At 43.1% G+C, this 17689-nt stretch overlaps 2 protein-coding genes across 2 annotated transcripts; both read right to left on the reverse strand.

Annotated features, from left to right (window-relative positions):
- Positions 1-1706: 1706 nt before the first annotated feature.
- On the reverse strand, positions 1707-5748 carry TMEM70 (transmembrane protein 70). Its single transcript, XM_066625807.1, has 3 exons — positions 5453-5748; positions 3640-3745; positions 1707-2301 (listed from the first exon to the last, which is right to left on the reverse strand). Exons 1-3 carry the CDS (start codon positions 5660-5662, stop codon positions 1853-1855), a joined length of 765 nt encoding a protein of 254 aa, XP_066481904.1. The 5' UTR covers positions 5663-5748; the 3' UTR covers positions 1707-1852.
- A 2379-nt stretch (positions 5749-8127) lies between these two features.
- HAUS3 (HAUS augmin like complex subunit 3) lies at positions 8128-15784 on the reverse strand. Its single transcript, XM_066625312.1, has 4 exons — positions 14835-15784; positions 13527-13966; positions 11226-11451; positions 8128-10399 (listed from the first exon to the last, which is right to left on the reverse strand). Exons 1-4 carry the CDS (start codon positions 15744-15746, stop codon positions 10175-10177), a joined length of 1803 nt encoding a protein of 600 aa, XP_066481409.1. The 5' UTR covers positions 15747-15784; the 3' UTR covers positions 8128-10174.
- Between the last annotated feature and the right edge of the window lie 1905 nt (positions 15785-17689).

The raw sequence follows: 17689 nt of genomic DNA on the forward strand, positions 1-17689 counted from the left end.
CCAATCTTAAGCTGTGCTGGTCCAGCCAGGCCACATGGCCTGCACATCATCCAGTGCTGCTTAGGAGCTAACTGGAGGTCTCCTCGGGGGATATATTTCCTCTTAACCTGAGTAAAGCCCGAGCTACCCCATGGGGCTTCTCAGATCCATGCCAGCTATTTAACTGGCACAGATTCACGTGGGTCAGGTTAGGATACAGTGTATACTGCCAATTTTGCCCCCATCCTGAGCCTGATCATTCCTGCATTCTGCTTGCCCCTTGCCCCAAAAATGCCCCCTCCAACCAACCTCTCCATACCCCCAAGCACAAACATACCAGTGCCGGTCAATGCAGTGATAGGATGAGCAATGTTGGGCTGCTATGGACCTTACAGCACATTTGCACTTTGAGCTGGTGCAGGGACAGCTGTGCCGGCTCTACGCCACTTTAGGATTGCACTGTTAGTTTATTATCTCAGCATCTATACTCATCTGATTTGTCCACTGTGATGCTTTCCAGAAATCTTTTGATCTTCTAGAGGTTGCATGTGCTCTTATTATGCCTACCATTGAAAGCACTGTTTGCTGATTTTCAACAGCAGCTTTGGACTCCATCAGTATATGATATGATGTATAGTATATTGTGATGGTGGACTCTATCTCCAATTCTTTGTCCAAGCACATCAACAAATGACACGTAGGTGAAGACTTCACCAACTTGCAGTGAGCACTTAAGCCTTAGCGGTTTTTGCGCTTAATGCTTATGGTTTTTGCTTAAAGAGGTACATAATGTAAATGCGTGTCCCCCTCTGATCACAGTGCTCCTTTTCTTGCTTTCTGTTCCGCATTAGCAACATCTTTACATAAACAGCACCATTAAAGGCTCAAAAGCAAGTCAAGTCTCATACAAGACAACACTCCAAAGCAGGGGTGCCCAAACCCTGGCCCTGGGGCCACTTGCGGCCCTCAAGGACTTCCAATCTGGCCCTCAGGGAGCCCCCAGTCTCAAATGAGCCTCTGGCCCTCCGGAGACTTGCTGAAGCCCGAACTGGCCTGATGCAACTTCTGTCAGCATGACGGCCAACTGTTTGACCTCTCGCGTGAACTGTGGGATAAGGGCTCCTTCCACTGTTTGCTGTTTCACATCTGTGATGCAGCAGCGGCAGCAAAGGAAAGGCTGGCCTTGCTCTGTACAAGGCCTTTTATAAGTCTTGAGTTTTTGAAAGACCTTCTTTCATTCATATAAGGTCCATCTCTAATATATTCATTTATGTAAATTATTTAAATTTGAAATGTAAATTAATTCTTTTTTTTTCCCCGGCCCCTGACACAATGTCAGAGAGATGATGTGGCTCTCCTGTCAAAAAGTTTGGACACCCCTGCTCCAAAGGGTCCTAACAAAAGCACATTTTAAATGGGTTTGTTGTATTTTGGAATATGTTGCTTGGTAAACGTCAGAGGACCCAATCCTATTCAACTTTCCAATGCTGATATACCTATGCCATTGAGACGTGCACTGCATCCTGAGTTGGGGGGGGGCACTCACAAAGGCCTCTTTAAGATAAGGGAATGTTTATTTCTTACCACAGGGCTGCATTGTCGCTGCATCAGTGCTGAAAAGTTGGGTAGAATTGGGCCTATAACATCTAATGAATAAAGGCAGGACTTGCGTAAATCACAAATTGATAACACATCTTTCTCTAGATAGTATCAGTAATGAACTCCAATTTTTATAATGTCAATCAATGTTTAATCAATAAACTAATCTGAAGGAAGAAAAAATATTTGGGATTTTGCAATCTGGGAACTTGGGGATATTCTAAATTCTACATATATATACAGATTTTATACACAAACCCAATTTTTTAGAATTCTATTTGCCTTCAGCAGATTCTTTTGGCTCCTCCAAGTCAAAAGTGAAGGGTTTGTCATAACCCATTAGATGGCTGTAGTCCTGTGGATATTGAAAAAGCCCTGGGTTAACAAGCATTGATTTGGTTTTGGCATAAAACGTTGTGAACATTTTGCTGATGTCTGGAACCTTCACATCCTTTTGGTGGAACACGGTTTTCTTTTCCGTCAGAATAGCATTATATGTAATGGCCGTGTAGGTGTCCGTTTCAGCCTTATGGTACAGCCGAATGACATAGCCCTTTGTGATTAAATGCAGAGTAACTGGTGTTACAAAGGTAAAGAATCCTACAATACTGTAAAAGGTAATTTGTAAGGGCAGGCTGTCAAGACCTATGCCAGTTTTGAACATGATAAAGGGCATCATGCAAAGACTAAACATGCTGGTGGAATACGAGAAAAACTTCACTCCTGCAAGAGAAAGACAGATCATAGGTTATTACTTAAAAATAGAAAGTACTGTCTAGCTATTTATTGTAAGAGAAGCATCCAGTGTTCACACTTGCATGAGTACAAGCTGTTTTTCCAATTTCTTTTTCTACCAAACCCCTTAGCCTCCCCCAAATCATTGCTGAAGCTGGAGAGGGGCTTCAGTAGAGAGGAAGTGGCAAAGGTAGCTTGCATTTGTGCATGCTATACAAGTGTAAAATAAAACCAGGCTGGTGTATATGCCACTATTCTAAGATCCCACTATGCAAACTCAGGATACTGGACACTGATTTCAGCATCCTGATAATTGCTGTTCTTCTCCCACCCTTTTTAAAAACAACAACAACAATTTGAGGCCTTAAAGTTAACTAATGAAGATAAACTATAATTCAAATTTTGTGCACATTTACTGGGAAATAAGTTCTAATAAGTTTGATGGGACTTACCCCCAGGTAAGTATGCATAGAGTCACAGCCTGGTGCAGCTAATAATTGGTGTCATGTCACAACCAGGAGGAATAGTGCTGTAGCTTAGTAGCAGAGCATATGCTTTGTATGCAGATGATCTAAAGTTCAATTGACATACAAAGCTAGAAAATACTCTGGTCTTATATATATATAAACATCACACATACACACAAACACTAGGGAGTTTGCCCATTGTCCACGGCTCCATCAAAAAAAAATTGTCTCCTCACTGGATTTGCCATCCTCACTGATAGCAGCTATTCTGTATTTGAACTGTATTAAGTTGTTCAGGAAAGTCACTCAATATTTATTCCCCCCCCCCTTTAATGAAATCCATGGCTCTGTCCATTCTGCTGCTCACTCCTCTCCCTCTTCCACATCCCCACCTATGCACTCCTTACCCTAACCTTCTCCAGCCATAATGCCTTTTCAATGAACCAGAAATAGCAGTACCAAATACTTGCTACTGTTTCTGCTACCCTTAACGTCCTTGGGAAGGGCAGCTGGGACTGTGGTGGACTTAGGTCTAGACTGCCACATCCCTTTTGACCCTTCAGTACTTAAGTTCAGAGATACAGCATGTACAGCTGAAATAGCTTCCTGGTAGCCCTTCCAATTCAGGGTTTCCAACTGCCTGGGGAAGCTGTCACTCTTCCCAGACAAGTGCCTAATTGCATAACTGAATTAAACCACTGAATTAAACATACAAACAAAGAAGAAAACTCAGAAATGTGTCCATCACACACATTTCTGGACAGCAGAGGGGTCTTATTTCCAGGGAAAATTATTTTTACGTATTTAATAAGTGTATTTAGATAAAGTACAGTGAAAAGCTTAACCCAAACATACCTACCTAGTACTGCTTTTGCCAAGTTTCCACAGTAAACTAGTCTTCCGTATTCAGAATTGTCAGATGATGTGCTGAAGCAGCAAACAGACTCTAGGCGGGGAGACATAACCTAGAGAATGAGACCAAAACATGGCAAATAAAGTAGATATTAGTATCTCTGCCAGCAATTTTCAGGTTTAAAAAGCAACACACATCTACTCAAAGAACTGAGTTCCAAGATAAAAGCCATGAACAAAACTGTATTTGGAATTGCATGGGCTGTTTGAAAAGTTTACTATAAGTAAACTGCGAATCTCAAGTCTAAAACATTACAGTAGGACATGGAATATAGGGGTGGCAGCTCAGTGGTTTAGCGAACGCTTTGCATGCATAAGGTCCCATGTTCAATCCTTGGTAACTTGTGAATTCTAGCCCTTGACTCAGAAATCATTTTGCCTCCACAACTATGTATTCACCAAGGCAGGTATTAATTAGGAGGCTCACACTGCATCAATAGCTGCAAGTCTGGCCCAGGGCTCACCAGGATCTAGCCTCAGGAATCCTGAGAATACTGTCCAAGCATATGTGGAGTCTCCTTATTAGGATAATCGACCCCCCCCCTCCCAGTCCACTCATCAGGAATTATGAGTCCACTCATCAGGAATTAGAGGGAAAGATTTTCCTAATCCACTACTGAGAAATCTGCATAAACTCTGGTAAATAGACCAAGGATGCCTGTACCTCCCAAGAGTTTTAAACTATCAATCAGCTTCAGGTTCATTTTTTCCATACAGATGCAAGAATAAACACAAGAACAAATAATGTGAAATATTCACACAGGCATTATGCCTGCAATTAGTTTTTTCCAGTGAGATGTATGGCACCCCTGTGCTTGCAGGAGAGCATAAGGGCAATTTTCCCTGTGCTTCAGTTGCTTGTTTAGTCTACCTCCGAATGCCAGATGCAAGGGAGGGCACCAGAATGTGGGTCTCTTGTTGTCTTGTGTGCTTCCAGATGTCTTGAAGCATCTGGTGGGCCACTGTGACATATAGGAAGTTGGACTAGATGGGCCTTTGGCCTGATCAGCGGGGCTCCTCTTATGTTCTTATGTTGGTTTGCCCTTTGGATCTAAGATCAGCGCTAGCAGTCTATGCATTTAAGGGCCCAGTCCTGTCCAACTTGCCAGTGCTAATTATTATTATTATTAACAGTATTTACAGCTGCAATGCAGCTCCAAGGTAAGGGAGCAAATATTATCTTACCTTGAGTAGTCCACTGTGACTACCCCTCTACCACAAGATGTAGCACACAGCCCGTTGGCACAGCAGCATCAATGCTGGAAGTTTGGATATGACTGGGCCCCAAGAAAGAAGAATGCCTCCGATCCTAAGCAGAGCAGCTTAGAGTCTAATCCTATGCCTGTCTGCTCAGATGTAAGTTCCATTAGAGTCAATGGGGCTAACTCCTAGATAGGTGTGGACAGGACTGCAGTTGAAGAGACCAATCCTATGCATGTCTATTCAGAAGCAAGTCCCATTATAGTCAAGGGGGCTTGCTCCTAGAAAAGTATGGATAGGATTGCAGCTGAGGAACTCAACCCTATGCATGTCTTCGCAGATGTAAGTCCCATCATAGTCAAGCGGGCTTACTCCCAAGTAAGCGCGGACAGGGTTGCAGCCTTCCACAGCTGACCCTCCACCAGCAGCTGCCCATCGCACCTGGAAGTGCAAGGCTGTGCGGGGCAATCAATGCAGCGGCGCCTTGACTGCCAGCTCCCCAGCCCTTCTGCTGCCCACCCGGACCGGGACGCAGGGAGCCCTCCACGCGGCACCAGCACCTGCGGGCTTCCACCGATGCTCAAGAGGGACCCAGTTGCTCCACGCGAACCACATCGCGGCGGCGTGAAGCGGAGGGCGATGGTGCGTCCGCGGGCCGCTGGGACTCCCACGGGCTTCTCCGCTGGCAGGCATGTCCTCCACCTCCCGGCGCTCCGCAGCCGCAGCCCCCAGCCGGGCGCCAAGGATCCCACCCCGGCCAGCAGCAGCATCTCCCGCGCGCCACTGCAACGATTCTCTGGGCTTGCAATGGAGAGAGCGCCGCCGGGAAGAGCAACCCGAGCCGCGCAGGCTGCAGACTCCCCTTCCGGGGCAGAGAAGCAGGAGCGTGTACAAGGATCACGTGCGCATCACAGCAGATTCCACAGTGGTGCATTTCGCTGAGTCATTATTTTAATTAATTAATTAATTAATTATGTCTAGCAACAGAAAATGTGGGCTTTTTTCACTGCGCCCTCCAACTCTGTATGCGCAATGAATGCTCCAAGGACCTGTGCCCAGATCCTTCCAGCTGTTTCTGGGGGGTTGCAGTGATGAGGAGAGAGGAATGAACTCTGCATATGTTCAGAGATACTGTTATTCTTCCCTATAACTGTTTCACATTCCTAGCAGGTCCAAGTCCTGAAATCCAAAAGCAGGTTTTGGCTCCAATGGGGCTTAGCTCAAGAAAGCACAGGACTCCCTCTTGGGAACCTGGCCCAAGCAGTGTGACCGGATGTTCGTGACCACAAAAGAGGACAAGGCACCCTGAAATGTAGGACATCCAGGAAAAATGAAGGACATGACAAAAATAAAAACTAAAAACACTCAGATTGATTTCATGGGTTCATTTAAACACTATTATTATTCAATTTAAAACTATATTACATATAATTTATGAATTACAAGAAAACAATGCACTGCCTGCAAGGGCATACTCACAGGGAAAAAGAGGACATTTAAGTTCTTTTCCAGGAAACAAGGCTAAAAAAGAGGACACCTGGTTTCCCTGGGCCCAAGATTGGCATGAGAAGCCTGCAGTGAGGGTATGCTACAGCTATCAGACTCAGGCTGCAATCCTAAACTATCAGCCCAATCCAAAGCTTTTCGCCACCATAGCATGCAGCTGCACCAGAAAAGGCTGCACTGCGTACTATTTGGGGGGGAGGGGAGGGTGATTGGGAACCCTGAGAGAGGAAAGGGAAACCATTCCTCTTCCCTTGACTCCCATTGGGTATTCTCAGATCTGTACTAGCTCTTTAACTGGCATAAGTGTGTCAGATCACTCCAGAGGATATAGCAGCTCTTACAAGTTGCCCCTGCCTCTTGTCTTCAACATGCCTGTGGTCCTCCCTGTTCCACCCCAATCCTGCCACTCCCCTGCCCCATTCCACCCACCGTTAACCTACAGAAGTAGGTGGGCCTTCTCATCACCATTGTGTGTAGGATCCTCCTGTGGGAGGGGCTTGGAAGTGTGCAATGCTAGGATTGGGCTGTTAGTAAGCCCCACTGAACACAATGGGACTTACTTTTGAGTAGATATGCTTAGGATTGCAATGTAAGACAGGTGAGGATCTCAATATTAGCTCCTTCTCCATGGGTACATATATAAGATATGGTGGAAACCAACACCACGATCAATATGATTAGGGGTAACCAAAAATTACTTTAGAAGATACGGGATATTCAAATAGTAGCTCCTTAGTTGTAGGCTAACTTGTGTTATTCTTGGGAGGTGTGTACTTAGCACTAAAATACTAGGGCACTATGTAGCAAAGTCTTGTCTGCTGCATGACTGTATGCAGCTGGGTGGCACAACTTAATTGTGAAATGAAGTGCTGTTGAAATCTCCTTCCACCTCTGTGGTTCTAGATTGGGAGGATGTGCTTTCAGTAGCGTAATGGCTTGTCTGATGTATTAGGGGCCCAAGAGCAAGCATGTGTTCCTTATATACTCCAAACATACATTTTTTTTTTTACCTTTGGACCTGAATTTGAATTGTGTAGGAATAGAGCTGCTTTCTGACCACTTTTTTTGCAGCAGAGGCTAGAGACAGTGGAAAGTTGCCTATTCAATAAGCACTCTGTAGTACCAAACGAGCAGCTAAAACATCAAAGAATGATATGCTAATAGTATTGGATAGATGCAATGTAATTATGTATCAGAGGCAGAACATGTTACAAGCACCTAAAATTACTAATTTGCATCCAGAATATTTTATATAACCTGATGGGCTCTGAGGAGCTCAGTTCAATGTTCATGTTTCAGACCAACAGAACTCCAGATGCCAGCTGATTATTCTGGGCAAGTATCTTGGGCATTACCTATTTTGGAGAGCCAGAAGGTTGTCATAGATAGTGGTGGCATACTTAGGAATGTGTAGACTTGGTTCAAATCTCTGGCCAGGTATTACTTTGCATAAGTCACATACCCCTCTCATCAAATTGAGGATAAGAGTAGGAATGGTCACTGATCTTAGGAGGGCAGTATACAAGTGTGCAAACAAATTTTCCTATTCTTAATAAAACACACACACACAGTATATAGAACTGTTATGAATGTATTGTAGTTACTGGAAGCTAACTCTAGCATTTTAATAGTATCAACATTTATAATGGACAAAGCATATGAAATTTACTTTAAATGTTAACATCAAGTAAAATGTATAAAACATTATTATAGATAATATATGACACCAAATACATTAGCAAAGATGTACGACAGTATGTCAAATAAGTGCTGGAAATGTAAAAAACAAAGAAGTATTGGATACAGATAAATGCACTGATACTATGGATTGTAAGAACAATGCGCAAGTGAAACCTGAAACCTTTGCTTTTGCATGATAGATGAATACATAGAAAAAGGATTCAAAATTGCATTTTTATGTATGATAAAGCTAAAACACTTTATGCACAATATTGGAAAACTGCAGACAGTCCGTTGACAGAAGAACGATGGATGAAAGTTATGGACTTTGAAAATAAATTATTTTAAGGATATTTGGGATGTATTGGTTAGATATATATTTGAAAAAGGAAAAGGGAAATACCCAAAAATGGATTCATTATTTTTTAGAGGGAAAGGGGATATGTGAATTTGGATGAATGAAAGGAGAAAAAGAAAGGGATATATGAATTAATTATTGAGTGCTATCCTGAAGATGGGGGGGGGAGCACAATTGTTAATATCTGTGTGTGTTGTAGTTATTTGTTTTTTTAATTAAAAAAAGAAAGTTATTGACTTTGAAGGAATGGACAAACTTACAACCGAACTTAAAGAGAAATCAAGAGAAAGTTTTATGAAGAACTGGAAATACAATTACTGAGTTTCTGCATGAGAGAATAATGTGTTGTTCTCCATTCCTTTCAATCTCATCTTTACATTTATCTGAAATAATCTAAAATAGAATACTTATAATGAGAAGATAAGAGGGGTTGTTGAAAATATAACGTATATATGGGTGGAAATTTAGATTAAGATATAAAGCTGTAAATAATTACAGCATTTGACTTTGCCTGTGCTACATTAAAGATATTCCTTGCATTTTTAAAAATGTATCTAATGTTGTTTGCTTTTCTTCTTTTACTGTGTTTTTCCTTTCCTTTTTAAATTATAAATCAGCGACACCCAAAGTTGCAACCATGGTCCTCCAAAAATGCGGTCCCATCTGGACCACAGCTTTTTGTTCTGCTTCCATGCAGCTTGTCCTCCTGGTAAACTTGGGCACCAGGACACTCTGGGACATCGCATCAGTTGCCCAGTGTCCCAGAAGGCTGCACGACAGAACAGATGGGCAGACGTAACTGCCCAGAGTGTCCTGGCGCGCAGGTCTACCAGGAGGTCATGCTGCATGGGAGCAGAACAGAAAAGTCTGCTCACCAGGCAGACAGATCTGCCCAAATGCCAGATCCAGCCCCCGGGCCAGAGTTCACATGGCCCTGTTATAAATAAATGAAATTTAAAAAGTATCAACATTTACAGCCTAACTATGTTAATGTAGAAGAAATGTGAACTTCAGAAAGTGCCATTGACCTCTTCTGCCTTACTTCTTGGCCTTCACCTCTCTATTTATGCTGTATCTGGTACCGAAAAGGTCACAATACTTAGTTGTGCGTAAGTACAGAAAGCTTAGCTATTTTTCATGGTGCTTTGTACTGCAGTGGATAAAGTCTGCATAATACTGTGAAACAAATCCAAAGCAGATGATGCCATAATAAAATATGTATAAGGAATAAAAGATAAATTGGCTACTGTGCATCTGTGCACAGTATTGTCATAGTTACATACTACTGCAATGTTGCATTCATTAGTTCTAGAAAAGAAGAAAACCAGCAGTACTATTTGCTTGGGAAAAGCATCCTACAAATTTCAAGTTGGTACCCTTCCTCAGAGGCAGAATACTTGGTCTATGATTGGCCTTGCTGATATTACATACATAAAACCTGAATTGAGAAAAACCACATAGACTTGCTACTAGGTTTCTTTTTCAATTTCACAGAATTTTCAAAAAAAAATTTCTCCAGCTTTATTCTGGCCCTGAAGATGAGCTCCAACTCAAAATGAAGACACGGAACTCCCTGATAAGTAGCTGACAGCACTTAGTGCTTTCTTTTTTCTGGGATTTCTTGATGCTCCAGGGACAAGCCCTTCTGTTTTTTTTCTTGAAATGCAAGCAGTATGGGAGCCACAAGGAAGCAGAACAAAAAGATCTGCTTACTGGCAGACAGATCCACATATAATCTTCAGTTCACAGCTTGAATCTTGGCCTGTTGTTCTGTTCTCTCCACAACATTCCTCAAATGTTCTGCATCTTTGAAGAAGTAAACATACAGTTTTCTTTCCATCTGCTGCAATTTACTATTCTCCAGAACTTTCTTCTTAGACTTGACATCAGCAAGAAAATCCATAATGAGCTGGTTTAATTTATTCAGATGAAACTCAAGCCGATGAAATTGATCAGTCACCTCCTAAGTATGTGAAGAACACAAAAATGAGCTTAGTGCAACTGTAAATGCAGCACAAGTGCCTAGAACACACTGGCCATATATTTTTTAAAATCTACTTTATAAAGGAAACCTGAGATTCTCAGGAAGCCCTCTTATGCTCTAGGATCAGGGACCTCAAAATGTTGGCTTGGCTTAGTAGTCAAGCCATTGTTTTTGGTTGCCGCCTCTCACATAAGGACAGGACTGGAGAGAAGATTCTCTCATTTCCTACTGAGTTTTGAGGAGCAGAGCAACACAGACACCTTATACTGCTTCGGTTTACTGTAAAACCTAGTGACCTACCAAGGATCCTATGACTTGTGCTACCCTGCCAAGAACAGGAGTGGGTCTCAGGAAATGTAGCACACCAGCATTGATTTATGGCTGGCAGAGGTGGGATCCTGGATGGGTCATAAGAGGCTAGGTAGTCCATTCTGGGGAGGGCCAAGAGAGAAGAAAGTCAGAGCTAGAGAAGCCAGGCATCTCATCCTTGCTGCAGTCAACAACCGCATCTGTCTCCAGAAGCAAGAGTGAAATGTATTGTATGCCTTGGCTGCTGACACTGAAGAGGATCAAACAGGAGGAAAGGCAGACTTGGACTAGGGTTTGCCAACATGCCAGGAGAACTTCCCCAGTGTCCTCATATATGCTGCAAACACTAGACAGCATGCTGGTAACAGCTGCAAAACTGAACAGATATATGGGTGAGAAGAATGTGTACAGTAATAAAAGACCAATATTAGGTTATAAGTGTATTAAGCACTTTAATATTTACACAGTCACAATGGATTCCAATTTGGCTACTCACCTGATTACTAAGGCAGACATTTTCTCCTTTGCAGTAAAGAGAATCACGAAGAGTAACTAAATCAGCATCCATCTTTGACAGAAAAAGAATTTGTTCTTGGCTTGATACTGTTAATTGATCGAGCCCAGACACTGTGCCTAGATGTAATTTTTCAGCCATCTGCTCAAGGTCCTCATGTGTTCTGAACAACTGTTTCGAATTCTCTCTTCCCAGAAGTTGATATAACCTTTAAAATATGAATACAAGTTAGAAGGAGTTACTGTTCTACAGAAAAAATGGCAAAAGCAGCCTACAAATACAATTAAATTGGGTCACTGTGAACTATAGTTGTGGAAACCTGCTCTAAGCAGAACAGCACCATTTGTTCCAATAACTAAAACTACATGCTGTGTTGGGTACAAACCACACCCCTGCTTACCATTATTTGCTTAGTAGATTGTCATTTTATACATAAATAGCTAAAAGTGAACAGTTTAACTAGAGAACAGAAACTGGAGCCAAAACACCTTATTTTGAATTGCTCTCTGGTGCATGTCTTGTCAGACCCTACTTCATTAGCCAGAGCAGGGTTAGGTTGGTTGGGGAGGCCTGCATGCTCCCTGCCACTGCCCTCCCTTCACTGCCACTGCTAACAAGGGGCGCAGTGAGCCTGACCCTCCTATATTGCGGTGTGTCAGGATTGTTAGTAGGCAAGCACCAATGTGATCTCTCAAGGCCACACTTGCCTGACTCTGCTATTGTCAGCAAGCTTAATTGTTGTGACATTGAGGCAGCCAGCCTCCCTTGCACAAAGTCACTGGATGGGATCCCAATTCACCAGGAGCCCTGCCAAGAAGTCCCCTCCCATTCCTTGAGCTGCTCAGGCCCTGGCTAACACAGGACAATCAGGCAGTGAGAGGGTAAAGATGGAGAAGAAGAAAATCCACCTTGAGCAACAGAGCTCCGTAAGCTGGTGACTGTTCCAAAGCAGAGGCAGGACCAGTCTGGGGATGGGATGCTCTAGAGGAGGCTGATCATGTGATCAGTTGATCCTGCCTCCTGGTGGTGGGAGAGGCATTCCCATATGGTCAAGAATGCCTTCCTTCCTCTGCCACAGGGGTGTCCAAACTTTTTGGCAGGAGGGCCACAAAATCTCTCTGACACTGTGTCAGGGGCCAGGAAAGAAATTAATTTACATATCAAATTTGAATAAATTTACATATTAGAGATGGAACTTATATGAATGAATGAAGGTCTCGTGATAGTTCAAGACCTATAAAAGGCCTTGTGCAAAGCAAGGCCAGCCATTCCTTTGCTGCCACTGCTGCTTTACAGACATGAAACAGCAAGCAGCAGAGGGAGCCCTCAGTCCACAGCTCATGCGAGAGGTTGAACAGTTAGCCATCATGCTGACAGCAGTTGTGTTAGGCCAGCGCGGACTCCAGCATGTCTCCAGTGGGCCAGAGGCTCATTGGAGATTGAGGTCTCCCCATGGGTCAGATTGGGAGTCCCCGAGGGGTTTGGGCACCCCTGCTCTACCAGAAGATACTTTATTTTGAAACAGAACAACCAGTTCCTATTTAGACTGTCATAAGCCCATGTTAATTCATTCCAGTACCTACGCATGCCTAACTCTACTTACATTCTGGTGGCAGGTCTTCCTAACTTCCTAAAGACTAGAGCTACTTGGGAGTAGGTTCTATTGAACTCTGTTATTTACTTCTGAGTACACATGTATAAAATTGAATTGTAAATCACTTTAAATCCATTCTGTTCTAATGAACAAATCAGTGTGCTAATTACATAAGCTGATTTGCTTGTGTATGTACCAAGTTAACACACTGCATGGCAAGAAATAATTGTATTTTTAAAAATGCTGAAGCACCAGCACGAACCTATGCATATACAGAGGGCCCCCCATATCCACAAATTCAGTTATCCACAGATCAAGTCTGGTCCCTCCAATGTACGCACCGCCCCTGCATGTCCCCTCTGGAGGCAAGGGAGCCCTGCTCCCCTCGCCTCTGGTGGAGTCTGAACCTGGCAGAGGCCGGGGACGGGCATCCTCTGCTGGACTCAGACTGGAGGCGAGCAGAGCTCCCCTAGCCTCGGAGGGGGGTGTGTGTGTGACCCCTGGAACACTTGGACAGGCATTTGCCATTATCTGCGGTTTTAGGTTTTCATCTGGAAAGGAGCCCCACAGATAAGGGGGCACACCTGTACATAACAGTACTTGCTGGTTCAGAGTGATTATATGTAGGAAAAGCTCATTGATAGGATTGGGCTGTATTTGACAGTACAGAGGAACACACAGCTGCTTACCTATGTGCAGCATTATCCTTTGAATCAATAGTGCTTCTTGGTACATTATAATTGAATATAGATGGCTCAGACATTGCTTCTAGTGTTTGCACAAACGAGTTACTGCTCTGTTTTAGATTTTGTACCATATTTTCCAAGAGACGGCTGTTATCCCGAAGTTTTCTTAACTCAATTTCATAAGCCAGCTGAAGAAATTCAAATGATGCCTTCTGTCTGATCAGCTGGTTACAAATCTGATCTTGTCTTGATATGTAGTAATCCTGCCGAGCAATCTGCAGATCAAAATCACCTCGCACTATGGGCATATTCAGTAGCTCAGAAACTTCTTTTACCAGCAAAGGCAGACTTTCATCATTTATCTGAACCAAGTGGTTTTTTATTTTTGAAATCTCATTGTTCAAGCTAGAAATTTTAGCTTCAAGTTGATCTGTCCCAGGAGCCTGCAAAACAGCCATCAGATCTTGTTACAGAGACATCTACACTGCTTACGTTCATACCAACAGGCTCCAAAATGTTATACTGCCATTTTTTGTGAGGGAAAGCTACACTATTAATTTTTATAAACAAATATTTAGTTACTACTTTAGGAACCAATCTTATCAAAATATAATCAGATGCCCAAATATACAGTATTCAGTTCTCCATAGAAGATTTATAATAAGTATATAAACTATAATAAAGATTTAATACTGAAGTATTTTTTGATGGCCAAAGACAAGTAATAAACCAGGTGGAACTGTAATCACGTTTTGTGTTAATCTACATTCTCATGTAAACCTTTCTGCCAAGAGGCAAGATCAGTCTGGAGAATCGAGGGAGACCATCTCCTCAGGAAGACTTTGTAACCTGACATGCCTGACTGAGAGTGAGGAGCTTCCCAGATGCCAAGGACTGACCCTGACATGGAGATCCCACCATAGAATGGATAAGATTTACATTGTAAATTAATATTTTAAAAAGAATTTAATGTTAATGTCTTTATGAATAGCCTGTTTAAAATCAAACCTTAATGCAGGCATGTTAAACTTACATTATCTTTTAAAATAATAAATGAGTTAATTGCCCTCCACCAAACACATTACATTAAAAGGTTACTCTTTCATATAAGCAGACAACCATGGATATTTATTTTAAAGACAAAGTCATCATGGCAGCTGCAATGCACCCTAACACTGAGGAGGCCTCTGTGACTGCCTCTCCACCAAAGGATGCAGTATATACCCCATTGGCATGGCTGCCCCGGCCCTGGAAAATGGGATCGGATTGGCCCTAAGTGTGGCTATGCATTTTTAGAAACATAAAGTTTACCTTTTTAAAAGAACAAATATTTTCTTTTGCCCACTGAAGACCTGATCTCAAACTTAGATTCTTAGCTTTCTGTTGAATTAGTTGATGCTGAGCACAAACATAGGCCATCTGTAGTCTAGTCAGCTCTCGTTGTTCCTCACAAACATCCTTGCTCTCATCACAAGTGGATGAATCTCTTATATCTACAAGCTGGAACTTTTCTTCATTAGAACTTTCAACTAACTCAGATATACCTTGGAAAAACTGTTTTTTTGTATACAAAGTAAGGGCTGCAGTGCTTTGTTCTTCCTGAGACAAGTATGAATCTAAGGCAAGTTGAGCTAACAGCACAGGATGCAGATCCAACTCTGGTTGTCTCTGTGCAACAGCAAAGAAAGTGGTCAGCTCCTCAACTCTTTCAATAAGAGACTGTAGCTCATGGTTTATCTTTGTATTTATGGCAGTGAAAGTCCCCTGATCATCCTGTAATTTTTTAGATACTTCCTCTTCTGTCTCCTTAAGCTTCAGGTACATAAGGCTATTAGTTGAGGCTATGGTTTGAAGCTTGTTACGACGATGAATTTTTAGATGTTTAATCTTCTGAAGCATCTGAAGTTCTTCTTCTAATGTTTCAATTTTTTCTTCTTCTTCACAAGTGCTGGTGTTTAGATCAAGGGGCTTACAAGTCTTGAGAACTTCATCCAAAGCCTCCTCTTCTAAAACAGGCTTTGCAGATTTTAGGAGACTGTCAAATGACTGCAGCTCTTCTTCTGATAATGCATGATGCTCATTCAAATTGGTAGAAAACCAATCCAAGAATGATTTATCCTCCAAAGTCTCAAACAACCAGTCAAAGTCTTCTCCATTAAGAGAAGCTGCCTTTGAATAACCTATCTTCTTTAGGGTTTCAACAAACCGAGTTCCACAGTCCATGATTTACACTTCAGCACAGAACCTTGGATATCAGGGAAATTTCCTAAAAGGCTTCAAAAATACTGACAGCAAACAGAAGCATAGAGTGACCAACTGTTATACATTTCCACACTTGGATTCTGCAAAGAAAACAGAGGACAAATACGAATAAGATACAGTAAGTTGCATCCTACATTTGCACAGAACATTCCATTACCATCAACTCCTTCCACTTGTGGATAAAGGTGCTGAGGACATTGAAGCACTTCATGAAAGGTTATGAAACAATGCATTATACAACATTGCCAGATATTAGAAAACCCATAGTTTGCCAATTGATAAACCCACCCATAATTAACTGTTAATACCTAAAAACAAAGTACAGAATGTAGTATTTGAGCAACTTCCAGCCAGTGCACTGGTTCCCAACCTGTGGTACGGAGAGACCCTGAGAAGTGGTCTGCGAGGTCTCAGGGGGGAAAGTTCTTTTCCAGGACACTAAGCTAAAAAAAGAGGACAAGTCCTGGAAAAAGAGAACATCTAGTCACCCTGCGCTTGGCATGATCAAGTTGAGGGTCCAAGGCCCTCAGGCGGATGCACTGCCAACCTCTGACACCTGTGTCCATGGTCTCTGTGTTTGTGTCTGTGATCTTCATGTGGTAGTGCAATGACTGTGGGTCCAATTCTATCCAACTTTCCAGTACCAGTGCAACTGTAATGCACCCCCAAGTTAAGGGAAAAAAAGTTCCATACCTTGAGGAGGCTTCTGTGACTGCCTCCCCACCAAAGGATGCAGTGCATGGCCCACTGACATGGCTGCACTGGCACTGGAAATTTGGATAGGATTGGGCCCTGTGTCAGTACAAAGTAATTGTTCTAATGTCAGTTCCTCTCATCTCATGTGCCAGTGTGGAGCCTTGCCTGAGGTCCCTCCAGTGATTGCCTGGGGAGAAAACTTCCATTGACAGCATCTATTTTCAACCAGTGTGCTGGTGTGCACATTGGTGTGCTAAGAATGGTCCGCAGGTGTGCCATGAGAGTTTGGGGTTGGTCATTTATTAGCAGGGCCATTGGGGGTGATGTGAGCCCTCCACCAGCAGCAGGGTGTGCCTTGTCAATTGTTTTAAAAAAGAAACTGATGATGTGCCTTCATTTTAATGCCTTGTCACTGCACCATGAGATGAAAAAAGTTGAAAATGGCTGCATTAGAGGATAGGTGAGGTGCTCCGCAAGTAGCAACAGAATGATTCTTCTGGACAGGACAGTTGCACTGCTGCTACCTCCTCTCTCCCAACAGTATATTACATATAATTCATTGCATCAAATTTATTAATTGCAAGAAGGCTCTTGCAATTTTAGACATACAGAATTATGCAGGGGATGGATAGAGTGGATACAGATGCTCTTTTCCCTCTCACACAACACCTGAACCAGGAGACATCTGCTGAAATTGAGCATTGGGAGAGTCAGGACAGACAAAAGGCAATTTCTTTACCCAGTGTGTAACTAGTCTGTGGAACCCCTTGCCATAGGACGGCATCAGGCCTGGATGCCTTTCAAAGGGGACTGGACAGATTTCTGGAGGAAAAGTCCCTCAGGGGTTACATGCTGCAATGGGTCTGTGCAACCACCTGGTTTTAGAAGTGGGCTGTCTCACAGTCCCAGGTGCAGGGGAGGGCACCAGCATGCAGGTCTCTGGTGCACCCCCTGAGACACCTGGTGGGCTGCTGTGAGACCCAGGAAGCTGGGCCAGGTGGGCCTTTGCTGTTGGGCTTCTCTGATCCAGTATGTTGGGCTTCTCTGCTGCTCCTTGCAGCACCTGCTCACAGGGAAAAGGAGGGCGCTGAAGTTCTTTTCCAGGACGCGAGGCTGGTCCCCCTGCCTGTGGAACCCTCAGCCCTTCACCCCACTCCCCCTCCAGCTCTGGCCCCCGCCTTCCAGAAGGACCTCGGTCCTGGACACCT

The sequence above is a fragment of the Tiliqua scincoides genome, chromosome 4 (assembly GCF_035046505.1).
Source record: "Tiliqua scincoides isolate rTilSci1 chromosome 4, rTilSci1.hap2, whole genome shotgun sequence".
Lineage (NCBI taxonomy): Eukaryota > Metazoa > Chordata > Lepidosauria > Squamata > Scincidae > Tiliqua > Tiliqua scincoides.

What these genes read in the sequence shown, in the direction of transcription:
- TMEM70 (XM_066625807.1), bottom strand. Translation starts at nt 5,662, where the DNA reads ATGCTGCTGCTGGCCGGGGTGGGATCCTTGGCGCCCGGCTGGGGGCTG. An exon ending in GCATCGGTGGAAGCCCGCAG is followed by an intron (nt 3,746 to 5,452) that starts GTGCTGGTGCCG and finishes CTCATTCTCTAG; the next exon opens with GTTATGTCTCCCCGCCTAGA. An exon ending in CTTGGCAAAAGCAGTACTAG is followed by an intron (nt 2,302 to 3,639) that starts GTAGGTATGTTT and finishes TTTCTCTTGCAG; the next exon opens with GAGTGAAGTTTTTCTCGTAT.
- HAUS3 (XM_066625312.1), bottom strand. Translation starts at nt 15,746, where the DNA reads ATGGACTGTGGAACTCGGTTTGTTGAAACCCTAAAGAAGATAGGTTAT. An exon ending in ATATTTGTTCTTTTAAAAAG is followed by an intron (nt 13,967 to 14,834) that starts GTAAACTTTATG and finishes GCTGTTTTGCAG; the next exon opens with GCTCCTGGGACAGATCAACT. An exon ending in AAGGATAATGCTGCACATAG is followed by an intron (nt 11,452 to 13,526) that starts GTAAGCAGCTGT and finishes CATATTTTAAAG; the next exon opens with GTTATATCAACTTCTGGGAA.